Source organism: Solanum dulcamara, chromosome 9, assembly GCF_947179165.1.
Source record: "Solanum dulcamara chromosome 9, daSolDulc1.2, whole genome shotgun sequence".
Classification (NCBI taxonomy): domain Eukaryota; kingdom Viridiplantae; phylum Streptophyta; class Magnoliopsida; order Solanales; family Solanaceae; genus Solanum; species Solanum dulcamara.
This window is the reverse complement of record NC_077245.1, coordinates 34066849-34092655: the sequence shown is the minus strand read 5'-3', so window position 1 is coordinate 34092655 and position 25807 is coordinate 34066849. Positions and strand designations below refer to the sequence as shown.

General features: G+C 35.5%; 1 protein-coding gene across 1 annotated transcript; it reads left to right on the top strand.

The window, feature by feature from the left end:
• The first annotated feature begins 16034 nt into the window (after positions 1 to 16034).
• Positions 16035 to 22713, top strand: LOC129903937 (GDSL esterase/lipase At1g71691-like). The gene is made up of 5 exons (XM_055979459.1): positions 16035 to 16386; positions 20882 to 21006; positions 21207 to 21446; positions 21963 to 22212; positions 22493 to 22713. Exons 1-5 carry the CDS (start codon positions 16035 to 16037, stop codon positions 22711 to 22713), a joined length of 1188 nt encoding a protein of 395 aa, XP_055835434.1.
• The last annotated feature ends 3094 nt before the right edge of the window (positions 22714 to 25807 follow it).

Sequence of the window (25807 nt, the reverse complement as noted above, 5' to 3'; positions counted from 1 at the left end):
CTGAGTCAAAATCTGGCCTAAATCTCATTCGCTAAAAATTGGCCTAGCAAGTAGCAAGGAGCAGCTCTGCATCGCAAACTGGGCATGGTTTTTCATCCGAATTCAGTTTTTAAGTAAGGCCACTTTAGACTTTTCCCTATTTATTAGTTAATAAACCTAGATGGTTTATGAACCTTCAATTTTCAATGGTTTATGAACCCTATTTTTGATGAATTGCATTGGGTTGTTTAAATTTCGATTTGAATTATTATCAATAATTATTCTAAGCATGTTTCTACATGAATTTCATTATTATAAGTTGAATTATGAATGCCCATGCATAAAGCTATTACCAAATATGATTATGAAGTTAAAGATGATTTTCATGAGTTGATTATGAGTTTAATGATTTTCAAGGACAGTTCTATGATTTAAAGTTGAGATTATAATTTTAATAATGAAGTTATAATGATGATCAGTTATTATCAAAGATAGTTATTTTGGTGTGATAAGTATAATTCTTACACAATCATGTTTATAGATGGTGATAAGGACAATTCTCATTGAAGTTATGGATTCCTACGAATCACTAAAGTTATTGAGTTATTCCTAATATGTTTTGTAAAGACGGATTGATAGATAGTTACTATTCTTCCCTATAATATTTATGATCATGTTTTACTAAATACCGTTGGGATATTGACTATGTACCAAGAGGACTTAAATGTGGAGTTCAATCCAGTAATGTAGTTAGTTACCCAAGGGAATCCTAGTAGCAACCAAAAGTCCCAAACTACCTGCCTACGTAGGATTGCCTTCATGGCCTAGCTAGTGGATCCACATAGAACACAGTTGAGTTGAGTTGAGTACCATTATGGAGTATACCCTAGAAAGGTAGACTGCTTCTTCTCGATGTGGGTTACATAGGATTCCATGTCATAGCTCGCATTGACCATATGTTTTCACGTTCCTTTACTTATTTATGAATATCTCACATACTTAGTACCTTCTTTGTACTAACGCATATTTTATCTATATCGTCTCATAATGTAGGCGTGGACGTCAACCATCCTATTCATGGCTAGAATGTTTAGTTTCTCCAAGAAGTTGGTCCTTATATCATTGAGAACATGACTTTTCTTTCATGTAGTTTACTTGACTTTTCTCTTTAGTTTGGGTGAGCTAGGAGCTTTTCCTAAGGCCTCATCAAGTATAAGACTTATAGGCATGTTTAGAAGTTATGTGATGTAGTCCATTTGGATATCAATTGAGTTCTCTATCCCTTAGACCCATTCCCTTTAGCTGTTACTTATGCGTATTTGCTAAGTTCTTTACTATATGAATGCAATGTATGCTAAGATGGCTTGGTTGGGGTCTCTCATAATTTCGATCACAGTGTCATGGCTTGGCCCTAGTTCAGGTCGTGAAAAACTTGGTATCAGAGCACAAGGTTTAAGTATCCTAAGGGTGTCTAACATGCTGCGTTAAGTAGAGTTTTATTCATTGGTGTGAAGTGTGTCACATCTATGAATAGGAGGCTATGAAACATCTTAGGAAAATCTTACTTTCATGATTCATGTCATGCAGTAGAGTGGTAAACTAAGTATTTCCCTCAAATTATTCTTTGTGATTTTTAGAAAATGCATCCTCGAAGATACCTCGCTAGAAAGAATATGGTTAAAGAGGAGTAATAAGCTCTGAATAATCCCTTGAATGACTAAGTCTCCAATGCCAAGTTCCGAGCGGCATTTTAGGTACTTTCTCAAGCCATTACAGCTCAAGCCAATCGAAAGGTACTTTCTTCCATGAACCCAAATATGGGTACGGTGGCAATAAGAGTTTGTGATTTTTTGAGGATGAATCCTCTAGAGTTTTGGGGTTCCAATATGGAAGAGGATCCACAAGAGTTTGTGGATAGCATTCATAATATTATGGATATTATGGGGGTTAGCCCGGTTGAGAAGGCCGAATTGGCTACGTATCAATTAAAGGGTGTTTCTCAAATTTGGTTTGATCAATGGAAAAGAGAAAGGCCTAGAGAGGTCGATCCCATGACTTGGAAGGAGTTCAAAGGAGTTTTTATTGATCACTTTTTCCCATTGGAATTGAGGGAGGCTAAGGTACAAAAATTCATCAACCTAAAGAAAGATGGTATAAGTGTGAGGGATTATGCCCTCAAGTTCACCCAATTGTCAAAATATTCTCCATTCATGGTTGCCAACCAGAGCTCGTATGAGCAAGTTTGTGTCAGGCATATCCTATGTGGTCTATAAGGAATGTAACACGGCCATGTTGATTCAATAAATGGACATCTCTAGACTTATGAACTATGCAGAGAAAATAGAGAGTGGGAAGCTAAAGGAGAAAAGTAGGGAGTCCAAGAGGGCAAGGACCAATGGTGGTGATTTCTCTCATACTAAGTCCGAAAGTGGTGGGCGTCCTCATTTTCACCAAAGGTACTCCAGCCAAGGATCTTCAAATGCCACTACTCCAAGGTTTGACAAAGATAGGGTGCAAAACCCTAAGCCTCAAGAAGATGCTCCTATTGGCCAAGTTGCCCCCGCATGCACGAATATAGAAGGAATCATAAGAGGGAATGTCTAGTGGCCTTGAATATGTGTTATATATGTGGCAATACGGTTCATCATGCTAAGTAGTGTAAGTGCAAAGATGGTCTTCCTCATGGCCAAGTTGCACAAGATACTCAAGTACAACAAAAAGGTGGTCAACGCAACAATTATTTTTATGCTCTTCATGGTAGGCAAGAAGTGGAGGAGACTCCCGATGTTGTTACCGGCATGTTATGGGTCTTTCACTATGATGTCTATATCTTACTTGATCCGGGTGCAAATTTATATTTTGTTACTCCTTATATGGCCATGAGATTTGATGTTTGCCCCAAAACATAGTTAGAGCATTTTTCATTCTATACTCCCATAGGTAAGTCGGTTATGGCCAAAAGAGTCTATAGAAGTTGTCAGGTTTCGGTTTCCCATAAAGTTACTATATGTGATCTACTTGAGCTTGAGATAAACGATTTTGATGTTATCCTTGGTATGGATTGTCTATATACATGTTATGCTTCTATTGATTGTATAATCTGAGTAGTTAAGTTCCAATTTCCTAATGAGCCGGTCCTAGAATGAAAGGGTAGTAATTTTGTGTTTAAAGGTCAATTTATTTCGTGCCTTATAAATTGGAAAATGATTTCCAAGGGTTGCATCTACCATCTTGTGACGGTTAGGGATGCAAATTCCAAAGCCCTCTTCTAAAGTCAGTCCCCATTGTTAATGAGTTTCTAGATGTGTTTTCTCGATGATCTGTTCAGTGTTCCTCTTGAAAGGGAAATTGACTTTGGCATAGACCTTCTTTCTGATACTCAACCCATTTTTATTCCTCCTTACCGACCGACGGAACTAAAGGAGTTAAAAGATTTGTTAGACAATGGTTTCGTTAGACCAAGTATATCCCCGTGGGGTTCTCCTATTTTCTTTGTTACTGTTAAGACCCAAACCTAGGGCCTAGACGTGACATGGCGAATGAGAATCCCAAAAGTACCTCAAACAAGCCTCTTAGAATTCTTTTAGCCTTTCATACGTAATAACAATAAATAAACAAGCAAAAATTATAATAGTAAATCTTCAACTTACATATGTCTAAAAATACCTCTAACTTGTAGATTTAACGGGGCTAAGATAAGTCTCTAGCTCACCCTCAATCATAATAGAAATAAATACCATAGTAAGTGTCTAAAGATCTCAACATATCATAAGCTAGAAAGATAAAGGAGTATTGTTCCCGAAACATGAGAACTCACCAAAATTAGTCTTCAAATAAAATCTCAACTAGCCCTGTGAAGGAGAACGAGGAGGAGCACCAGTCCCTATAAGTGATATCATGTAGGCAAAAGAGTATGCATTAGTACTTTAAATGTACTAAGTATGTAAGCATGCATGAACATTGAGGAAACATTAAAATATTTATGTAATAGGAAACATAATGCATAATCAATCATATAGATATCCTTTAAAACATTCATTTTGTGGAAAAATTACCATAACCGACATTTAAGACTATGCGAGCAATTATATGGAATCCAACATAACCCCTTACGTTGGCTGGGGAGACTACTTGCAGGGTAGAACTCCGCCAACTTCATTTATTTTTTTAACTTTAACTTTAACTTTAAGGGCTTTTATGGATCCATTTTTCTAAGCCTATAAGGGCTCCTATGTTGGCACAGAGTTAATGAGACAAGGGGTTGCTACTAAGATTTTTTTACCGAATCCCACCTCAATGCCCCATTCAGTGCTAATTCAATCCCACATAATAGTTTAATACTTTAAAATATTCATACATATAGCTTGAGAATTCAAAATATCATATTCAGTGGAATAGCTCATTAAAAGCTTTAGTCATTCAAATATGCAAGAATTGTCCTTATATCATAAAGAATTCATCATTCGTAGCATTTCATCTTTTTTTTATTTCATAAAGACTCTCTTTTGATTATAGACATTACTTTCATAAATATTTATTTGGAGTCAAAGATTTCAAGTCAAACTTTATTGAAAATATAGTAAAACAAGGTGGGTTTAAATCACTTCAGCTTTCAAACATGTATGTAAATGAAATTATGCATAAATAATTTAAAATTCATCAATTAAAAATCATGCTTTAAACAATCCACCATAAATTTCAAGAACCTTTATAAAGCTAAATAGGAAAAAAATACTTGAAAACCATCAATTCATATATATGAAATCATTTTTCATCAAAATAGATCAATATTCATTAGTTTAACCGTGATTCATGCTATTAAGTAGAAATAAGAATTACTCATAAAAAAATCTTATTTGAAATCAATAGATTTAATTGAATGATTTTTGGACTACATGGGTGGAAGAACCCATGGATAAACACCCACATAACTTAGAGTAAAACTTAAAGAAAATAAACATAATTTATTATATAATCAAAATATTTTAAGCATGAAAGTGGAAGGAATACTCTCATTGAAGCCTTAGATACCTAAAATCTGAAGAGTTACTCAGAATCAAAGGACTTAATAAACACTTTTGAATCCTAGCATTTTCTCCTCGCCGGAGAGTTTTGTGTACTACCTGAATTATATGAATTACCGAAATAGTATTTTTATACTACTAAAAATTAAAACTATATTTTTAGAATGAGTAAAGAAGTGTGTAGAGAGAAGAGGTACTTGAGAAAGCTTGATGAACAAAATGATGAAATAAGGTGGGTATTTATAGGTGTGAGAGACGGACCTAACAATAATTAAAATAATTATAAAAAAAACTGAAAATTTAATGGAAGATTGTGATGTCATGGGTGATGTCAAATGGGGGACTATTGATGTAATTAGTGGTGTCAAATGGATCTAGATCTTTCCAAGGTTGGTGAGATAAACCTTCTTTTAGCGGAATACCCTTTTTTGGAGCTGCGTTTGAAAAAGATAACTTCCTCATTAGGATTTGGTATCTTAATATGAATTGTTTCTCTAGAACTATACTTTAATTTCATTCAAGAATTAACTTATTTGGAGTATCGTACAGTGAGATATGATTTTTCTTCTACAAATACTACATTTCGTCACGGCACCATATCTTGCAATAATTAATTTATTTGATATATTTACCTTCAAAATGTAAAATATGGTCTTCACAAAATTGTAGATAATGATGTTCGGGTAATTTAGAATTTTGAATCACCTAATTTAGACCATTCTAATAAAAGTAATGTCCAAAATATAGAAGAAATATCATTTTCATCGATAATTAAAACATCATATATAATATTTTTAGGGGTATTACAGTTACAAAGAAGGACGGTTCACTTCATATATGGATTGACTACTAGAAATTAAAAAAAGTAACATCGAATATATACCCAATTCCGAGGATAGATGATTTGTTTGACCAATTACGAGGGGCGAGTTACTTCTCTAAGATTGATCTCTTTCTGGTTATCACCAATTCAGGGTGATGGAGTATGATATTTCCAAGATAGCATTTCGAGCAAGGTATGGCCATTATGAGTTTTTAGTTATGTCGTTTGGTTTGATCAATGCTCCCGCAGCATTCATGAACTTGATAAATAGGGTGTTCAAACAATATTTGGACATGTTTGTAATTGTGTTTATTGATGACATTTTGATTTACTCTGGGAATAAAGAGGAGTATGCAAATTATTTGAGTATTGTGTTGCAAACTCTAAGGGACAAGCAATTATTTACCAAGTTCAACAAGTGTGAGTTTTGGATAAGGGAGGTGACTTTTCTTGGTCACATTATATCCGGTGAAGGGATTATGGTTGATCCTAAAATAATCGAGGCAGTTAAGAATTAGCCTAGACCATTGTCTCCTTCAAATATTAGAAGTTTCTTAGGGCTAGAAGGATATTATAGAAGATTTGTGGAAGGTTTTTCATCGATATCATCATCTTTGACTAAGTTGATTCAAAAGAAAGTGAAGTTTCAATGGTCGGAAGCTTGTGAAAAGAGTTTCCAAGAGTTGAAAGATTATTTCTCTACGGCTCCTATTTTGACCTTGCCGGAAGGTTTCGAAGCTTTTGTTGTATATTATGATGCTTCAAGGGTTTTTCTTGGTTGTGTTTTGATGCAACATGGTAAGATGATAGCCTATGCTTCTAGGAAATTTAAGGTTCATGAAAGAAACTATCCAACTCGTGATTTAGAACTAGCGGCGGTTGTGTTTGCTTTGAAAATTTGGAGACACTATCTTTGTGGTGTCCATCTGGATGTGTTCACCAACCATAAAAGTTTACAATGTGTTTAAGCAAAAAGACTTGAACCTTCGGCAAAGGAGATGGCTTGAATTGTTGAAGGATTACAATGTGAGTTTTTTTACCATTCGAGCAAAGCTAATGTGGTTACTGATGCACTAAGTAGATTGTCCATGAATAATGTGGCATATGTTGAGGAAGGTAAGAAAGAATTGATCAAATATGTTCATATATTGGCACGTTTAGGTGTACGATATGTTGATTCTAGTGATGGAAATGTTCTTGTGCATAATGATTTGGAACCTTCTCTTATGGTGGATATTAAGGCCAAAAAGACCATGATCGGGTATTGGTTGAGTTAAAGAAGTGGATATCAAAAAAAGCCATTGAGGCTTTCTCCCAAGGGGAGATGGTGTACTTCTTTATTAAGGTCGTTTGTGTGTGCCTAATATTGATGGGTTAAGAGAGTTGATATTGAATGAGGCTCATAGCTCTTAATATTTAATTCATTCGAGTTCCCCCAAGAGGTATCGTGATTTGAGAAAAGTTTATTGGTGGAATGGCATGAAGAAGGACATAGCAGAGTTCTTGGATAGGTGTCCAAATTGCCAACAAGTTAAAGTGGAGCATCAAAGACCAAGAGATTTAGCTCAAGACATTGAAATTCCTACTTAGAAGTGGAAGACGTGAATATGAACTTTTTCATGGGTTTACCTTGTTCTAAGAAGCAATATGATTCCATTTAGGTTGTTGTGGATCGGTTGACTAAGTAGGCTCATTTTTTAGTAGTTAAGACTTCTCATGGTACCGAAGACTATGCTAAGTTGTTAGTTTATGAGTTGGTAAGACTTTATGGCATTCCTTTGTCTATTATATCGGATTGAGGTACTCGATTAACTTCACACTTTTGGTAGTCATTCCAAAAGGGTCTTGGTACAAAGGTTAAGTTAAGTACCGCTTTCTATTCTCAAACTGATGGTCAAGCCAAAAGAACGATCCAAACTTTAGAGGATATGTTGAGGGCATGTGTTAGTTATTTTAAAGTAAGTTGGAATGAGAATTTGCCATTAATCGAATTTTCCTTCAGTAATAGTTGTCACTCTAGCATCCTAATCACTCCTTTTGAAGCATTGTATGGGAGAAGATGTAGGTCCCCCGTGGGATAGATTGAAGTAGGTGAGATGGACTTGATTGGTACAGATTTGGTAATAGATGCTATGGAATAGGTGAGACTCATAAGAGAGAGGTTGAAGATGTCTCAAAGTCATCAAAAGTCCTATTCGGATTTTAGGAAGAGGGAGATTGAATTTGAGGTAGGTGATTGGGTCTATTTGAAGGTTTCACCCATGAAGGGTATAATGTGCTTTGGTAAGAAAGGAAAGCTAAGTCCTAGATACGTTAGACCTTATAAGATATTGAGACGTGTTGGTAAGGTGTCTTATGAGTTAGATTTGCCATTTCAATTAGCTATGGTTCACCCGGTATTTCATATGTCGATGTTAAGAAAGTTTGTGGGTGATCCGAATTCCATTGTATCATTGGAAGAAGTAAGTATTGAAGAGAATTTGACGTATGAGGAGGTTCGGGTGAAAATTTTAGACTGTCAAGTGAAGAAGATAAGGAACAAAGAGGTTGGTTACATCAAAGTATTATGGAGGAATCAACAAGTGGAGAGTGCTACTTGGGAAGTGGATGCGGATATGATGAAATACTACCCGTACCTCTTTCCCTCTACTCAGCCTAATGTAGTTAGTTATTCTTATTCAAGTGAACTGGAATCTTATGTATTTAGTTCCTCCTATGTCATTCATATGCATGCATGTTCATAAAAGTTGATTTTAAAGTCATGATTTATGTTAAGTTTGAAATTTTCATTTTCTATGCATTTTAATATATCATTATATTCATGATGGGTTTCTAGTCCTGTTTATGCGTGTTTCCTATGATAAGTTAATCTCATTCGAGGATGAATATTATTCCCAAGAGAGAGATACTGTAAGACCGCAGAAGTTGGGAAGTTGGAACCCAAAGGAAATCTTCAAAATTATGGATTGACTTCATGATTACGAGTCACTCTATGAATTTTAGAGCTTTCTAAGGCTCATAAGACTGAGTCGTAGAATGATCTTTCGAGAACTGTTCAGAACCAAACTCAAGAGGAGTCCTACGACACGACTCAATATTATAACTCATAGTCATGTTGATGAGTTGTAAGGACGACTTGTTTCACAACTTTAGTTGTAGGTTTTTAGACCTACAGAACAAGTCAAGATTATGACTCATAATCATAACGACGAGTCATAATGATGACTCGTAAGAAAAGTTTAGAGACTCAAATTTTAGTTCTCTTCTAAAACCTGCAGGATGAGTCATCTTGACAACTCGTCACTACTTCTATGATTCATAGAAGGCATTCCGTAGGGTCAAATTTTAGATATAATGAAGGGAAATTATGTCATTTTTCAAGTTTGGTTCAATGAAACTAGAAACAATTATGACTAAGTTCAAGCCTATATCTACCTAATCCTTTGAAATTCGCTCATTCTAAAATCACTCTTCAAAATTATTCTAAGGCAAGAACTCAATTCTCTCAAGGTTTCTCCCCAAGTTTCAAGCTAGGGTTTTAGATTTTATTCAAGGTTTCTTCTCAATTCTAAGGGATTCCAATCAAGGTATGTAGGGATTAATCCATGAGTTCCTTTCACCCATAGAGTCCCAAATTTTCTCAAACTATCCTTCAATTTTCAATGGTTTATGAACCCTATTTTTGATGAATTTCATTGGACTGTTTAAAATTTATTTTGAATTATTATCAATGATTATTCTAAGAATGTTTCTACATCAATTTTATGATTTTAAGTTGAATTATGACTGCTCATCCATAAAGATATTTTCAAGTTATGATTATGAAGTTAAAGATAATTTTCATCAGTTGATTATAAGTTTAATGATTATTAAGGAAAGTTCTATGATTTAAAGTTGAGATTATAATTTTAATGATGAAGTGATAATGATGATCAGGTATGATCAAAGATAGTTATATGGTGTGATAAGTATAATTCTCACATAATCATGTTAAAGATGGTGATATAGAAAATTCTCATCGAAGTTATGGATTCCTATGAATCACTAAAGTTATTGAGCTATTCCTAATATGTTTTGTAAAGATGGATAGATATGTAGTTACTATCCTTCCCTATAATTTTTATGATAATGTTTTAATGAATTCTATTGGGATATTGACTAAGCACCGAGAGGACTTATAGGTGGGGTTCGGTCTAGTAACGTAGTTAGTTACCTAAGGGAATTCTAGTAGCAACCTAAAGTCCCAAACTATGTTGCCCACGTAGGATTGCCTTCAGGGCCTAGCTAGTGGATCTACATATAGCACAGTTGAGTTGAGTTGAGTACCATGATGGAGTATACCCTGGTAAGGTAGCCTCTACCTTTTTGATGTGGGGTACATCGAATTACATGTTATAGCTCACACGGTCTTAAGATGTCTATTAAAGGTCTTATTCCACACAAGTTAAATGTTAATCTTGATATTCACTATGAGGTTTTAGGATGCATTGACCATAAGTTTTCTTATGTTTTCAAATGCTTTTAAGCTTTGTTGATGTTCATTATGTTGGTCATGCATCTTATGTCATATTTTTTACGTTTCTTTACTTGTTCATGCATATCTCGCATACTTAGTACCTTTTTTGTACTAACACATATTTTGCCTACATTGTCTCATAATATAAAGGCGGACGTCGGCCATCCTATTCGTGGTTAGAGTTTTTAATTTCTCCAAGAAGTTGGTGAGTCCTCATATCATCGAGGACATGCCTTTTCTTTGATGTTGTTTACTTGAGTTTTCTCTTAAGTTTTGGTGATGTAGGATTTTGTCCTAAGCCCTCATCAAATATAATACTTAGAGGCATATTTACACACTATGTAATGTATTCCGATTGGACATCAATTGAGTTCTCTATCCCTTACACCCATTTCCTTGAGTTGCTACTTCAGCTTATTTGCTATGTTCTTTACCTTATGAATGAAATATATGTTAATATGGCTTGGTTGGATCCTTCGTAATCCCGATCGCCGTGTCATGGCTTGGCCTAGTTTGGGTCGTTATAAGACCCAACTCACCTTGAAATATAACTGATGAACGACCTCTTTACAAGACCCTTGACGGGTCGTCAATAGCACCATGGACCATACAAGGCTCCATGGAAAGGACCAAAACCTGACTATTTGAGGGTGTACGGTCCGTGGAAAGGATCATAACCTGACACTTTGAGGGTCAATCTATATGGGCTACGGGTCGTCTCCCTCTTCACGGGTTGTGAAAATGCTCATAATCCTGGAGGGATGAAAGGTTCTGAGGATTGATTATTTACTAATGTCTCTACAGCCTATCCAAAACCTTACAGATCATAAACATCGCTTGTAGGATCAACTTTGACTGGGTCCTTGAGGGGTTGGGTTCATGGACCTGTAACACCCCTCAAAAATGCCCACAAAATACCTTAAGAATGCCTTGAAAATGGGCCACTCATGTAACGCATTATCCTCAATCTTTTTGGAAAATGCGAGTTCAAAATATCAATCAGGGGGTTAAAACTTGCGGGGAAATAGTCTCGGTGGATTTTTAAGACTCGTAGAACAGAAGAAAGATTTTTGAAGAAACCACAAAATAGTGTGGCCCGCGACAGGACCGCATCGTGGATCTGAGAAGCAGTTCTGGCCGAGTTGATCACGACAGATCCGCGTCGCGGACCTGGGAAGGGTTTCTGGCCGAATTGAGTTTTTTTAAGGGGCAATTTAGACTTTTCCAAAATTATTAGTTAATGAACCTAGACGTTTTTAGGACCTAATTCAACTCTATAAATTAACCTAAACCTCTAATTCTATTCATTCTTCTAGAATTCATCTATCAAATATTTCTCTCTCTACAAAAAAGCTCTCAAGGGTTTCCATTGAAGACCTCAAGCAAATTCACTCAATTTCTCCATCAAAATTCTCAAGTTCTTTCAAATTAATTTGTGTTATCACTCAAGGTATGTGGGTATTGATTCATGGATCCTTTCATCCATGAAACCCAATCAATTTCTCAAGGTTTTCTATCAAATTAAAGTATGGTATTTTATGGGTTTTGAGATCTATATTCCAATTGCATGAATTTTGATTTAAAGCATGATCATCAGTATATTTTGATATAAATTGATGGTTATTGAATTAAATTGAAGAGTTTTTCCATAAATTCTCCTATTTTGATTTCTAGGGTTCATGATGTAAATTATGAGTATTTTAAATTATACTTCTAAAGGATATTATCTATATGAATTATGTATGGGATAATATAAAGTTTATGATCATGGATGTTTTCAAGTCAATTTCATGATTTTCAAGTAAATTGATCATAAGTATAAGCTATGATCATGAATTTTCAAGTTATATTCTATGAGAAGTTTTATTTAATGATCTCAAAGGTATTAATATGAATCTCATTCAAATTGATTATGCATCATATTTTTACCCTAATTTCCAAGTATGAATTATATCTATGTATGTATGATTTTTAATGTGGAAGGACAATACCCGAATTTCACTTATGTTATGAAAATGAGCTACTCTATGATTTTAAACCTATGATCATGACTACGATATATGAAATTATGATCTTATGCTATGTATGTATTCCGTGGGATTTGAATGTGGACTTGAAGTGGGGGCTCGAAGCAAGGGGTCCTTATATAAAGTCTCTTGTCTCATAACTACGTGCCACCATAAGATTGCCTTTATGGCCTAGCTAGTGGATACAAAAATAGCACATGTTCATGATTAGGAGTCTACCTTGGCAAATTAGCCTCCTCCTTCTCAATGTGGGTATCATCGGATTCCATGTTATAGCTCGCATTGTCTTATTATCAGTTATGGTTTCTATTCTACATATGTACGTTTTTTTATGGTTTAAACGACTAATTTTATCTTTTAATTTACATGATACTCTTATGGTTATTATGCATTGATCTTTCTTAAAGACTACTTATGATTTTCGACTATTTCTCCTAACATGCTAATTCAAATGGTCATTGTTACAAATATGATTTCTCATGCATTGCATTTCTCCACATACTTAGTACATTTCAACGTGCTAATGCATACTTTAGCCTACATTGTCTCATAATATAGGGGTTGAGGTTAAAGATCCTAATAGTCCACGTAACTAGTAGGCATCCTTTATCCGGTTGTGTTGTGGTGAGTCCTCATTTAATGAGGACTAGTTTCAAGCTGATTACTATTTTCTTTTCAAAAGACTTTTGCTTATGTTGTATAGTGAGGGTGAGCTAAGGGCATGTCTTAGCCCCCGCCCATACTCATGTTTAGGGTCATCTAGTTGGACATATGTTTGAGTCTATGTTGTCATAAGACATTTTCAGATTTCTAATCATGGTTTTAGACTCTCTTATGATGTTTCCATTTTTATATTTTACCTTATGTATGCTTATGATATGTACAAGAGGCTTGGTTGGAGCCCTTTGGGGTTTTTATCGCAGTGTTACGACTAAGCCGGATCATGACAAACTTGGTATCAGAGCACAAGGTTTTTCAAGTGTCCTAGGGTGTCCAACATGCCGCGTCAAGTAGACCCTAGGCTGGGTCGTGATAGGACCGTTCCACGATCTGTGAGAATGTCTACGGGTCGTAGACCCCACCATAATTCCACCCATTGTTGATCATTTCCACGAGACCCTTTTGTGGACCGTGGTTACTTTCATAGTCCATGTGGAGGTCCTTAGACCTCCTCTCTTTTCCTCACTTCCCACGGCCCTTTCTACAGTTGGTCTCTACGTACTATGATACTTTCTACTGTCCGTGAGAGACCTCCATAAACCCCAAAAAGCTGCAATTTTTCTGAGTTTCTCTTTTTCTTGGCTTTTCAATTTCTTGGGTCTTACACTCCTCTTTGTTTTCTATAGCTTCTTCATTATATATCATAATTCCTTCTCTGTTATTTAGTGTCGTACTATTTGCTCCTCCTTTTTCACTATATCCCCCAAGATTTTTCGTCCATCTTGGATGATAGATTTGCCTTTTGGACAAAAGTTTTTTACTACTGAAATAATTTTACTAGAATTTGTGACACTCGTTGTTGTGCTTTGTCTTTTTTTCAACTTTCCCTTCTCCTTATTTGTTAAGGCATCAAATTTGTTATGGATTTGTATCTCCTTATTGTCACATTCACTATTATCTTTGATGTTAGCATATTAACACCATTTGCATTCTTTATAGTCTACCATTCATTTTAATTCTGAACCACCTAGCATTGGTAATATTCTGCGAGGATATGTCTTTTTGGTTAATTTTTTTGTGGATAATAATTGTGCTTGTTATGTTGGTCTCCACCCTTATTGATCTAGTAGTCTCCTTTTCAATTTTCATATTAACATGTTTTAAAATCTTTGAGACTAAGTCCACTTGGACCTATTTTTTACAACTTGAACAAATCTTATTTAATGTGGTATGTCCAGTTATAGCTCTCAACTGCTAAAGCCAGAGAATTAAAATAAGACTTCTTTATCAAAAAGGTTGATAATAGATTGGGAAAAGAAATTCAAGCTATTGCTTGTCTAATTTCTTCCTCCACTCTGAATTTTGAGTCATATATTGATGGCCTCGTTAAATATGACACCCCATTCCTGGCTTTTAAATAATAAGAGCTTCTTGACATGATTGTGATAAAATTCTTCATGATTGCACATCTAATTAAGCAAAAAAAAATCTACTTTGCATTCACCTTTCACATCACATTGCTATGGTATTATCTATTATAATTCCTCCAATGATGGTCATCCACGTAAGAATTTGCTTATGATGGCATATTTTACATTCTCAATTTTGTCCAATTTGGCCACCTGTGCTTCTAACCATATGATCATTGATTCTCTATTAATCATCATTGCCTTGCAGCATTTTGACTGTGCTTTATGATTCGTCCACCACTATATTGGTGTCAGAACCAACTTGGATCACTTGTGTAATATTTAGTGACGGGCTAGGTTTTTTTTCTGGTGCCTGACATTTGAAATAAAATATGATTGAAAGAAGTAATCGAGGTAGATTTAGCTTGTGTATGTGGGTAGTATAGAGAGGGGCACTGCTCTACAGATGTCAAAGCATAGACTTGGCCAGTCGGAGGCGGCTGATCAGTGGTGGGGTGGCATAGCCTAACTTCTAGTTAGGGTTTACGTAGAGAGAAACGAGAGAGTTTTGACTTGTGATGTCATGGATTAAAATTTCACTGTTAAAATTGAACAGTGTATGTACCAATATGGTCATCGATCGACTAAAATTTTGAACCAATCATTGACTAGTCTACATCAAAAGAATTGTTATGACGCGTTTTAAATACACAAATAGAGTGCAAAATAATGATGAGATATATGTGATTTTGTTGTAAACTGTGATATTGTCAATATAAAGTTTAATTTAATTTACATTGATTTAAATTTCAAATTCATAACATGATTCACAGTACATCGAAATTAAATGACACAAACCATTTCAAAGTAAAGATTGTTTTCTTTCCCATGTATAAATACTTTTAAGACTTTAATAATGATAGTCAGACACCTTTGATTAGTAGTATGAATTTGAACATTTTTTCCACTAAAATATTAAATACAATGTCATCCTTTGCGTAAAACCCAATAAATCAGTAATTAAGCAATAACTCCATTTGGCATATTTTTTCGAAAGTCCTGAAGTAGCAAAATGGGAATACAGTTCAAAATGTCTACATGACTAAGATTATTGCAATTAAACTCATTTTTACTGAATAAAATAGAAAAGAGAGAGAGAGAGAGAAAACCAGGATGAAAACTCCCTATGCTCCCAAATATTAATTTTGGCATTACAAAATTCAATTTGTGGATAATTTGTGAAACACTTAAAATGCTTTTAACGAGTGCTTCATCTTAAAGCACTTAAAATGCACTTACTTTTAAGCCAAAAAAGACAAAAATGAGTCAAATGTCATCAGTTAACCATTGGTAAATGTTTTTATAAAAAATGCACATCTTGCGTTTGACATAAACACCGGATAAATTTTTACAAAAAAAATATATAAAAAATGCACTTTGCGTTTTTATTTACATTTGCAAAATCTTGTCATCTTTCGAAAGATGAAAAGGTCTGTACTTTATAAATCAGGTCTCCAATCCCATTCTCTCAACTCTTAGAAATATCACAAGCACCTTACTCCTTACCTCTACTTGTATCAAAGAAAAGATTAAAACATGGCTAAGTTTATAAGGTTTTCTTGGCTTTGCATGATGTTAACAATTAGTTCAGTTGTAGCAGAAGGCGATTATGCATATGATTATGATGATGCATTTGCTCCGGACGCATCAATCGGAACGGAAGCCCTGGCGCCATCATCAGCACCGACAGTGTCACCAGTACCATCGCCGCCAAGTGTGAGACCGGCTTTGGTACCAGCTTTGTTTGCCTTCGGAGACTCATTGATAGACAGCGGAAACAACAACCAGCTTTTCTCATTTGCCAAAGCCAATTATTTACCTTATGGCATTGATTTTGGTGGCCCTACTGGACGCTTCTCTAACGGTTACACCATCCTTGATCAGATCGGTAACTACTTCTATTCCTCATCTCTTTTTCTATTTACTTTTTTCAAAAAAATAACAAAATCCATGTTTTTGTTCTTATTCTTGTTATTGATATTATTGGTGTTACTGTTTGACTCTTAAATCATCTTGTTTCTGTGATTTAATGTACATCTTTTAACATTAATCATTTTTAATCTCTTTTTTTTTTGTGGGGGTTAATCTTCCTTTAGTTTTTCCCCTTCCAGTCCTTAATCAAACAAGGAGCAGTCTTTTTGTTTCGCCTTCAATTGCTTCCTATATTTTTGAAACTTTATAAGCCTGGGTGGAGGTAGAAGTCCGATTACTGATTCAGCCTAATATATATATTATTATTATTTTCAAATGATGTGTTTGAATTAAGAAATGCATTAAATTTATACACTAGAATTCAATAATTATTAACAATTAAAGTCATCGTTTTAAAGATCCAGAATCTATAAAATTATAATTTTTAACCTCCCATCTTTATAAACTAAAACTAAAAATTTATTGAGAGAATTTCATTTTCAAAAACATTCTGAAAATAAGAATTACTACTATTCCCTCTGTCTAAAATTATTTATCGTTATTTTTAAAAACAGTTCTCGAATTATTTGTTATTTTGAAAATTTAAGGCAAAATTTTCTATTTTGTCTTGAGTAATAATTAATTTTAAAGACTATAAACACCTCCAAAAAAATAGATATTTAATTATGAGGAATAATATTTTAAGATATAAATAAAGATAAAATACTCAAAAAGTCTAAAATATTATTTTTAAAGATCGATAAATGTAGAACATTTTTAAGTTTATTACTTGTCTGCCGTGAAAATATCGCTAAATAATAATTAAAGATGACAAGATCTTATGTTTTTGAAAGAAGATGAAATGTCCCTGTTAATTTTATGCACGTTCGTGTTTTTCTTTTCTTAGACACGATAATGTGTTTCTCTAAGTGATATAAACGTTCTATATTCTACGGAAAAAAAGTACTCCTTTTGTTTCAACTGGGTTGTCTTGTTTTTATTTGTCACATAGTGAATTTATAAAATTAAAGAAGATTTTTATAATTTTGTCCCGCATCTTGTCCTCCACCAATGCCACTCCCACCTTGTCTCAGATAGATTCATTCCTAATTCTATCCATCCTAGTGTGCCCACACATCTACCGCAGCATTCACATTTCCACAACTTTTATCTTCTGAACAAGAAGTTTCTTGATTGGCCAACACTCCGCCCCGTACAATAAAGTCGGTCTAACCAACACTTTATAGAACTTGCCTTTGAGTTTTGGTGGCACTTTCTTGTCACACAACACTCCAGAGGTGAGCCTCCATATCATCCACCCTTCACCAATACGATGTGAAACATCATCGTCGATATCCCCATCTTCCTGTAAAATAGATCCAAGATACTTGAAGCTTCTTTTCTTTTGAATGGCCTGGATACCAAGCCTTACTTCCCCATCAGCCTCACGCGGCAGGCCACTGAACCTGCACTCCAAGTATTCTGTCTTGGTCCTACTCAATTTAAATCCTTTAGACTCCAACCTCTGTCTCCATCCCTCCATCTTATCGTTAACTCCATTGCGAGTCTCGTCAATCAGGACTATGTCATCCGTGAACAACATACACCAAGGCACCTCACCTTGTATTTGTCTAGTCAATTGATCCATCATCAAGGTGAATAGAAATGGGCTAAGAGATGATCCCTGGTGCAACCCCATCGTAATAGGAAAATGCTCCGAGTCTCCTCCTACCATCGTTACTATGGTCTTAGCTCCATCATACATGTCTTTAATCGCTCTAATGTACGCCACAGGTACACCTTTCGCCTCCAAGCATCTCCATAGGACCTCTCTTGGCACTTTGTCGTAGGCCTTTTCTAGGTCAATGAATATCATGTGTAAGTCCCTCTTCCGCTCCCTATACTGCTCCACCAATCTCCTTACAATATGAATGGATTCTGTAGTCGAGCGCCCTAGCATGAATCCAAACTGGTTTTCTGAAATAGACACACTTCTCCTCACCCTCATTTCCATCACCCTTTCCCACACTTTCATAGTGTGACTTAGCAGCTTGATACCTCTATAGTTGTTGTAGCTTTGAATGTCTCCCTTGTTCTTATACATGGGAATCATTGTACTCCACCTCCATTCTTCTGGCATCTTCGATGTCTTGAAAATGACATTAAACAACACCGTTAGTCACTCCAATCCTACCCTACCTGCCTTCTTCCAAAATTTTCTAGGGATCTCGTCAGGTCCAGTCTCTCTTCCCCTGCACATCCTACAGACAGCTTCCTTAACCTCTTCAACCTTTATACTCCTACAATACCCAAAGTCGTGACTCTTATCCAAGTGCTCCAAGTCTCACAACACAAAGTCTTGCTCCCCTCCTTCGTTCAGGAGTTCGTTAAAGTATGACTGCTATCTCTGTCTAATGCAGGATTCCTGTACCATCACTTGACCATGCTCGTCCTTGATGTACTTCACTTGATCCAAATCGTGTGCCTTCCTCTCTCTCACCTTGGCGAGCTTAAATAGCTTCTTATCCCCACCTCTGTCCTCTAGTTCTGCATTAAGGCGTTCAAAGGCTGCCGTTTTAACCGCCGAAACTGCCATCTTCGCCTCCTTACTCGCCATCTTATACTTTTCCCTGTTCGTCCGCTTCTCTTCATCATCCTTTCTATCTACAAACTTCACGTATGCCTTTTTCTTTGCTTCTACCTTTCCCTATACTTGTCCATTCCACCACCAATCCCCTCGGTGCCCACCACGGCGGCCTCGTGAGACCCCCAGTACCTCTCTAGCTGCTTCCCTAATGCAGTTGGCTGTCCTATCCTAAATACTGCTTGCATTCCCCCTACTATCCCATTCCCCCATAGCCATCATCTTCTCCCTCATCTCTAGGGCACTAGACGAAGTCAAACGACCCCACCTAATCCTTGGTCGGTCATCCATGACCCTCTTCTTCTTCTACCTTCTTATCTCCAAATCCATGACCAATAGCTTATGTTGGGTCGTAAGATTCTCACTTGGTAAGACCTTGCAGTCCTTACAAAGGCTTTTATCATCTTTTCTAAGGAGCAAAATATCTATTTGTGTCGCCGCCCTCGAGCTACGGAAGGTTACTAAGTGCTCCTCCTTCTTTGGGAAACTCGAGTTGGCCACCATTAATCCAAAAGCTTTTGCGAAATCCAAGAGTGAGGCTCCTTCACCATTCCTGCACCCGAAGCCAAATCCTTCATGTAGCTCGTCATAGCCCATCGAAACAGACCCAATATGCCCATTGAAATCTCTTCCTATGAATAGCTTCTCAGTAGGCGGTATACTACCCACCACTTCATCCAAGTCCTCCCAAAAGTGCCTTTTTATCTCCTCGTCCAACCCCACTTGTGGCGCGTAGGCACTAATAATGTTCAAGGTGAGCCCTCCAACGACTAACTTAATCGCTATCATCCTATCATTGATCCTCCTAACCTTTACCACCTGATCTCTAAGCTCGCTATCTACTATGGTCCCTACCCCATTCATATACCTCGACTTGCCCAAGAACCAAAGTTTGTACACGTCTACTTCCTTAGCTTTAGGTCCTACCCATTTAGTATTTTGAACGCAAGCTATATTAATCTTCCTCTTCTTAAGAATCTTAACTAATTCAATGGACTTTTCCGATAAAGTTCCAATATTTCAAGACCCTACTCTCAATCTAGAAGCTCCCTCAGCCCCCTTAGCCCCCCAACTCTGGCCCTTGATCCCAACTGAGAACATGACCCTAGTCTACCATCGCTCACTAAAGACAGAAAGAAGATATACGCTAGTGAAAGGATAATCCAAGATAAACGAAGGATCAATAGTAGAGTACAAGTTAGCAATAGTCTAATAACAGTGAGATAGGTACTTAATTAGGCGGAGCAAGCAAAATTTATAAGGCTAAAATATAGAAAATGGGCTTTTGGAGGTTCCAACTCCAAGTAAATAAAATTTGTTCACCGTCGGAAACACTGTTCACTCACCGAAAACACTGTTGACTCGCTGAAAACACTGTTCACCGCCAGAAAATGCCGAAATACCTGTGCAGAAACTACCCGAAATCCTACTGGTGGGGGATTTCCGATCGCAAGCAAAGAGGAAAAAAGAAGAAGGAAAGAAGAGAAGAAGAGGGAGAAGAAAGGGGAGAGAGAGATATCTGGCCGGAAATTCTCTTCGCCGGAGATACTGATCGCTGGTGACCGTTTGGGGAGGTGGTGGCCTGCGGGGTAGGTGGGATGAGGGTGGGGGGGCACTTACCGTTGGTAGAAGACAACAGAAGTACTGAGGAAGACGATGGAAGAGCTTCAAGCTTGCGATACACATCAATTACTAGTAATTTATGGAAAATGGGCAATAATTTACTCTTTCAGGCCCGTTAGAATCAATTGATAGTGTAACATATTTTTGCTATATATAAAGAGAGAGACTTGTGTGCCGTTTTGTTAATTTATATGGAAACTTGCAGGTTTGCTTCTGGGATTGCCTCTGCTTCCACCATATTCAGAGGAGTTCAACGCCGACAAAATGCGTTACGGAGTGAACTATGCCTCCGCTGCTGCTGGTATCCTTGATGTTACTGGTTTTCACTTTGTAAGTATATACATATACATAGATCTGTAAGTATATATATTGATACTTCATAGAATCCAAATGGTTAAACTACTATGATGTCAATCTGTAATCAGATCTATTTTGTTTACAAAATAATTTGAAATGGATTTTTCGTTTCAAATAATAATAATAATAACAAAAAGATTTAGTTTGAGCTAATTATTAATCTTCTTTTTCAGGTGGAGCGAATCCCATTCAGTTATCAAATAAAAAATTTTGAGAACACATTGGTAAGTTTGATAAAAAATATGAGTGCATCCGTTGTGAAAGAGGCAATTCCCAAGTGCATGTTCTTTGTGGGAATGGGCAGCAATGACTACCTTAACAATTACATTATGCCTGTCTACTTTACTCAAGATCAATACTCTCCTCAAAAGTTTGCTGAATTACTCATTCATCAGTACAAAATTCAATTGACAGTAAGATCCCTATCTAGCTAGCGCATTTGTTTTAATCAATTAACCTAGTCCTTGGCACACATTTATCACACACAACAAACTTACTTGCATCAAATGTTTATATCAAACTAATGGACTAAGTGTGTATATAGAGTTTGATTGTTTGATTTAGTGTAAACATTGGAAGCGGGTAGTTGATATTTCTCCGTCCCTCTTTCAAAATTGTACAAATTTAATTTCTAGTCATTATCAGTTTTGTACATTTTGGAAGTAAGGATTCAAATACTTCCCACATGCTCGAAATAATAATATGTGTATATATTATTGGATAAAAGATTTTTGGTGTAGTAGCAAACGAGGTTCAAAAAATGCCATAGGTTGCAGGTTTCACTCTCAAATGTGGCACTTTAACATTATTTGGATTACTTTAATGAGTAACATTCTTGTTTTCGCCATTGGATACCTCCAACTTCATCTGTATTAATATGTAATGACAAGATAATTTTATCCTAAAAAATCACTTATTACTACATGCAGAAATTGTACGATCTTGGAGCTCGGAAATTTATGATTTGTGGGATTGGACAAATGGGTTGCATCCCAAGTATGCTAGCAGAAAGTTCAAGTGGTCAATGCTCAGATTCGGTAAATGAAATGGTCCTTCCATTCAATTCCAAACTAAAGACAATGATCATGAAACTCAACAAGGATCTGCCTGGTGCCCACTTCATTTTCCTTGACATGGAATATATGTTCAAGGATATCTTTAGAAACCACAAGTCCTATGGTATGCCTCATTAATTTCCCTCTTTATCTTTGTAAATTCTATTTTAAAATTAATTAATCCGTCCACAGTAAAATGGAAAAGTTGTATGTAAATAGCAAAGTAGAGCTAGATCTATAGAGGGCAAATAACTACTAATGAATATACGCTATGAAATCATCTACCTCTATAGAGGGAAAATAACTACTAATGAATATACGCTATGAAATCATCTAAAATATAACTACAAATAGCTTGTCAAACTAAGTGAAGTGATTCGTTCTGTTGTTTTATATTTTTACAGGGTTTAGTGTGATAGATCGTGGTTGTTGCGGTCTAGGGAAAAACAAAGGGGAAGTAACTTGCCTTCCATTCCAAACACCATGTCCAAATAGAGATGAGTACTTATTTTGGGATGCATATCACCCCACATCTGCAGTCAACCTCTTGCTTGGGAGTATGGCTTTCTATAGAGGTCCCAACTATTCTTATCCTATGAATATTGAGCAGCTTGCTCGTCTCTGAGATTGAACAATATGGATTAATGTAATAGTCATTTCTTTATTGTATCAAGAAGAAAAGACCTTTCGAAATAGCAGGGAACTTCTACATTACATGGTCTTCCTTGTTATGGATGGTAACTTATTACATTTGTGATCAATGAATTACAATAATTTATGAATATCTTTGTCGGAGCAGAGACACATTCAGGATTTAAAGATTATGGGTGTCATATCACCTTTAAAATAGACATGTTCATTAAATCGATTAAATATTTAACCTATTTTTTACCTTGTAAATAGAAACTTGGGACTTCGGTTCGATTATTCGTCTTTCAATTTATAAAGACAAATGAATCGAAAAAATAAATAAATTATGATAATGTGGCGCAAATAAAAAATACTTATAACAATATCCTCTATAATTACACGAGGTGAATTTTTATATTCTAAATACACTCACAATGATGACATAATTACTTATATTTATTAATTCCTCAGGCTCTATGTAACAAACTTAATATAAACTGGCTCAAAAAATTTTACTGACATAATTTTAGTAATAGAGATGAAGTTTTATGTTAAAGAATCACAACAATAAAAATTTTAAAAGACCAACGAAATCATATGAGATTTCGGTAAATTTTCATGATGTCCTTTTATGCAAAATGAATTTATTTTGTAAATTTAAATTCTTGATACAATTTAAATTATTAGTTTAAACTATTTCTTTTTTCATACGCATTCAAATGGTTTCAATAATAGAACAAATTAAAGAGTAAGAGAAATTCGAAGTCGAATTTTCAAAATTTTAACAAAAAGAGAGGATAATTTTGGAGGAGAACGTCTAAAACTAAGCTTAGTCATTCATGTGACTATAAATTATTTTATTAAGGATAAAATGAGAATTGCAAACTAAATATTTCTAATTATAGAAAAAAATTTGAGATAATATAAAAAATAGTGTGGGTCACATAAATTAAGATGGGAAGAGTAATATTTATGCTTAAAATAAAAAAGAAAAAAACTGTCAACAAAATACAAATTTAAAAGTTTTACATCATATTAAGCATATGAGCATTATTTATATGGTAAAGCATATTATGACCATGTAGTACCCACAGCCTAATGGATAGGGTGACTTCTAATTCCAACAAAATGAACGCATGCGGAATCAATCTCGCATCCTTGGGGGGGGGGGGGGGGGGGGGGGGAATATGCTTGTCACTAGTGTTACAATGCACTACATTTGTTCTGTGTGGCAAATTTTATTTTTATAAGATATCCTATACATATATATATATGCATATATAAACAAAATTTCAACCGAGGTCACCGGGTGCCGTGGCACCTCCACAACTATACATAGATTCTCCCCTCGGGCCCTTCTCGAATACGTAGCATCTTATGTAATATTACTTTGACTAATATTCCATATGAATTCATACTCATTGGGTCACAACGGTAACTTTCTAAGGCTTTCTCTGCCTCCCTTCGGTGTATGGCATCATCGAACGGAGCTCCGCCGTAGAGGGTTGAGCTCCTTTGTATATTTGTAACTCATAATTAAAGGGAAAATAGGTGAAAATCACAAATGTCAACTCAGTTATCAATGTTGCAACTCTATCAATGACAACAATCAAATAAATTAAGGAATTAGTAATGTGAAGCAAACAACTCACAATTGTGTCCCTACAACTCATATTTAAGGCCAATATTATTACTTAATCATGGCCGGGGAATGAAAGTTTACAATTGTCAAAGGGTTTTAAAAACTTCGACCACGAGTCAAGAAAATCAGGTTTTAAAATAAAAAATTTGATAAAAGATTCAGCAAAATTGGGGTATATGACATTGATAGTTTTTTTGCCATATTAATAATGAGGGTGATCTTACTATAATATGGTTTAGAAAAGTTGTTGAAATAGAAGGTGTAATACCTTGTACTTCTATATTAACATGTGACTCTAAGATATTAAAGAGCAATAGCGCAGCAGAAATATGAGGGATCACATACTTTCAGCCATCTTTAAGTTTGTAGACGGAGTTATCAATTTTTGCCTTTCAATTTTGGTAAATCTTCTAAAGCCCTCAACCTCACTATTAGATGGCATGAAAGTTTAGAGAAGATTGTACTTAGGGACATATAACCAGACATGTCCTATTTATAATTGTTCTACAATCAAGAACAATTACCAATAGTTTTCAATAGTGGGAAGTTAGCGGGAGTTGCGAGCAGTTGGATAGAAGTGGATAAAGTTAAGAGCAGTTAAAGAAACGTGGAGAAGGTTGTACAGACCATCGTCAATAAATTTCAACATTCTCCCACTTGGTCCGTGTACTCTTATCCCATTAATGAAATATAATACATGAATCATGACGATAGTTCCTCTAGGAGCGAGTAGTATCTTCCATTTATTACAATGCATTTATGCTTCTAAACTTTAGCCCATATAAATTAATGAATAAACTCAATATTTATTCTAGGTCCATACTTTAGCGATATTTCTCAAAATAAAATGAATGTGCACACAGTTAGAAATATGATATAAAATAGATTTTCTTAAACATTCATTATTACAACAAAAATTTACATAGTGGAACTAAGTCTCATTGTGACTACATGATCCTTAAATGTGTGCGGTGGCATGCCTTTAGTTAAAGGATCAGCTAACATTATTTTGGTGCTAATGTGTTCAATGACCACTTTTTAATCTTTAACACATTCTCTTATGGCTAGATATTAGATGTCGATCTACTTGCTTCGGCTACCAGCTTTTTTTATTCTTTGCCATAAAGGCAATAACTGAATTGTCACAATATGCAATGACCTCCAAGGTCATTTCCATACTTTTTTATGACTTCATTGTTTTACCCCTCTCTGTAGCTTCATTATAGTCCTTGTATGATGTTGGGATGGGTGGCATTCTCTCGAGGTGGTTGGGTGAGTTTGGTGCTAGTTTTTCTCATTTTAAAGGCTTAAAGTGAAAAGGGTTGTACTTTAATCAACATATGGAGATTCGGTCATCATATAGAAATTCTGAAGTTTTCATCAGCTCCGTAGGGTCTTTTTTGGTCAACAAGGAAGGTTGGTTTGGATTTTGGAGCTTTCGTTTTGA